At 27.9% G+C, this 1,045-nt stretch overlaps 1 protein-coding gene across 1 annotated transcript in view; it reads right to left on the bottom strand.

Annotated features, from left to right (window-relative positions):
- The window catches only part of LOTGIDRAFT_175708 (hypothetical protein), a gene marked incomplete at both ends in the record, with an annotated part of 13,381 nt that overhangs the window by 9,601 nt on the left and 2,735 nt on the right, over positions 1-1,045 (bottom strand). Inside the window, one exon of the mRNA XM_009058774.1 lies at positions 662-961. Coding sequence (XP_009057022.1) covers positions 662-961 — 300 coding nt within the window. The remainder of the gene's footprint in view (positions 1-661; positions 962-1,045) is intronic.

The following is a 1,045-nucleotide window of genomic DNA, read 5'->3' as shown; positions in this document are numbered from 1 at the left end:
TATTGACACTTGTTACATCTGGTGAGAAAGTCAGTTCATCTGGACCATCTGAAATAATAAAATTCAGTTAAACATGTTATGGTATTATATACTTACAATAAATCTGGACATTAAGTTGTTTTGTAAGTTGTTTATTTAATATAGTATGTGTAACTGTACAGATATAAGAACCAGTTTGATCTCTAGTATTTATTAATAAAGTATTATATACTTACAATAAATCTGAACATTAAGTTGTTTTGTAAGTTGTTTATTTAATACAGTATGTGTAAATGTACAGGTATTAGAACCAGTTTGATCTCTAGTACTAAGTGATAAAGGGTTATTTAGAATTGTTGTTGAACCATGTTTAGACCAGGTGATGTTACAATCTGGTTTACAATCAGCTAAACAGTTGACATTCTGATTCTATCCTTCTATAACATCTATATTATCACTAGTAAGGTTAAATCTTATATTCTCTGGACCATCTGTAAAAATCACTTTAATTTTTCTATTGTTATTTTATCGATTGAATTTAACCAAATAACACTGCTTATAAAATGAGAAAGGACATTTTTTTTTTCCTTCACAGAAAATGATAAATTAAGTGTGTATTATCGTGTCAGTTTGACTAGTGAATGATAATCTGAAAAATAAACTGAGATGAAAATAAACTTACAATAAACTGATACATTAATTGATCCTTGTCCACCAGAATTACCATTACAAGACCATGTTGTATCGTCTTGATTATTTATATTACTTATACTGAGATATAGTTGTGTGTTGTTATTATTTATACATCCACATTTATATCTATTATCTGTTGATTGACTTTCACAGGTTGAAGATAATATATTACATACAACAATATTGTTTATACGGAACTCTACACTACTGGGTGTAACATCACATTGTAATGTATAATTTTCCCCTAACACTGCATAACTTTCAGGAACTCCTCTTATAGTATATTGACCTGTAATATAAACAATATGATAATCAAACAACTTCTAGTTTTCATTCCATTTGATTTTGATTTCAGCACACAAAACTGTCGTTG

This window comes from Lottia gigantea (genome assembly GCF_000327385.1).
Source record: "Lottia gigantea unplaced genomic scaffold LOTGIsca_351, whole genome shotgun sequence".
NCBI lineage: Eukaryota > Metazoa > Mollusca > Gastropoda > Lottiidae > Lottia > Lottia gigantea.
Note: the sequence above shows the minus strand (reverse complement) of the source record. Positions and strands in the feature narration are given on the sequence as shown.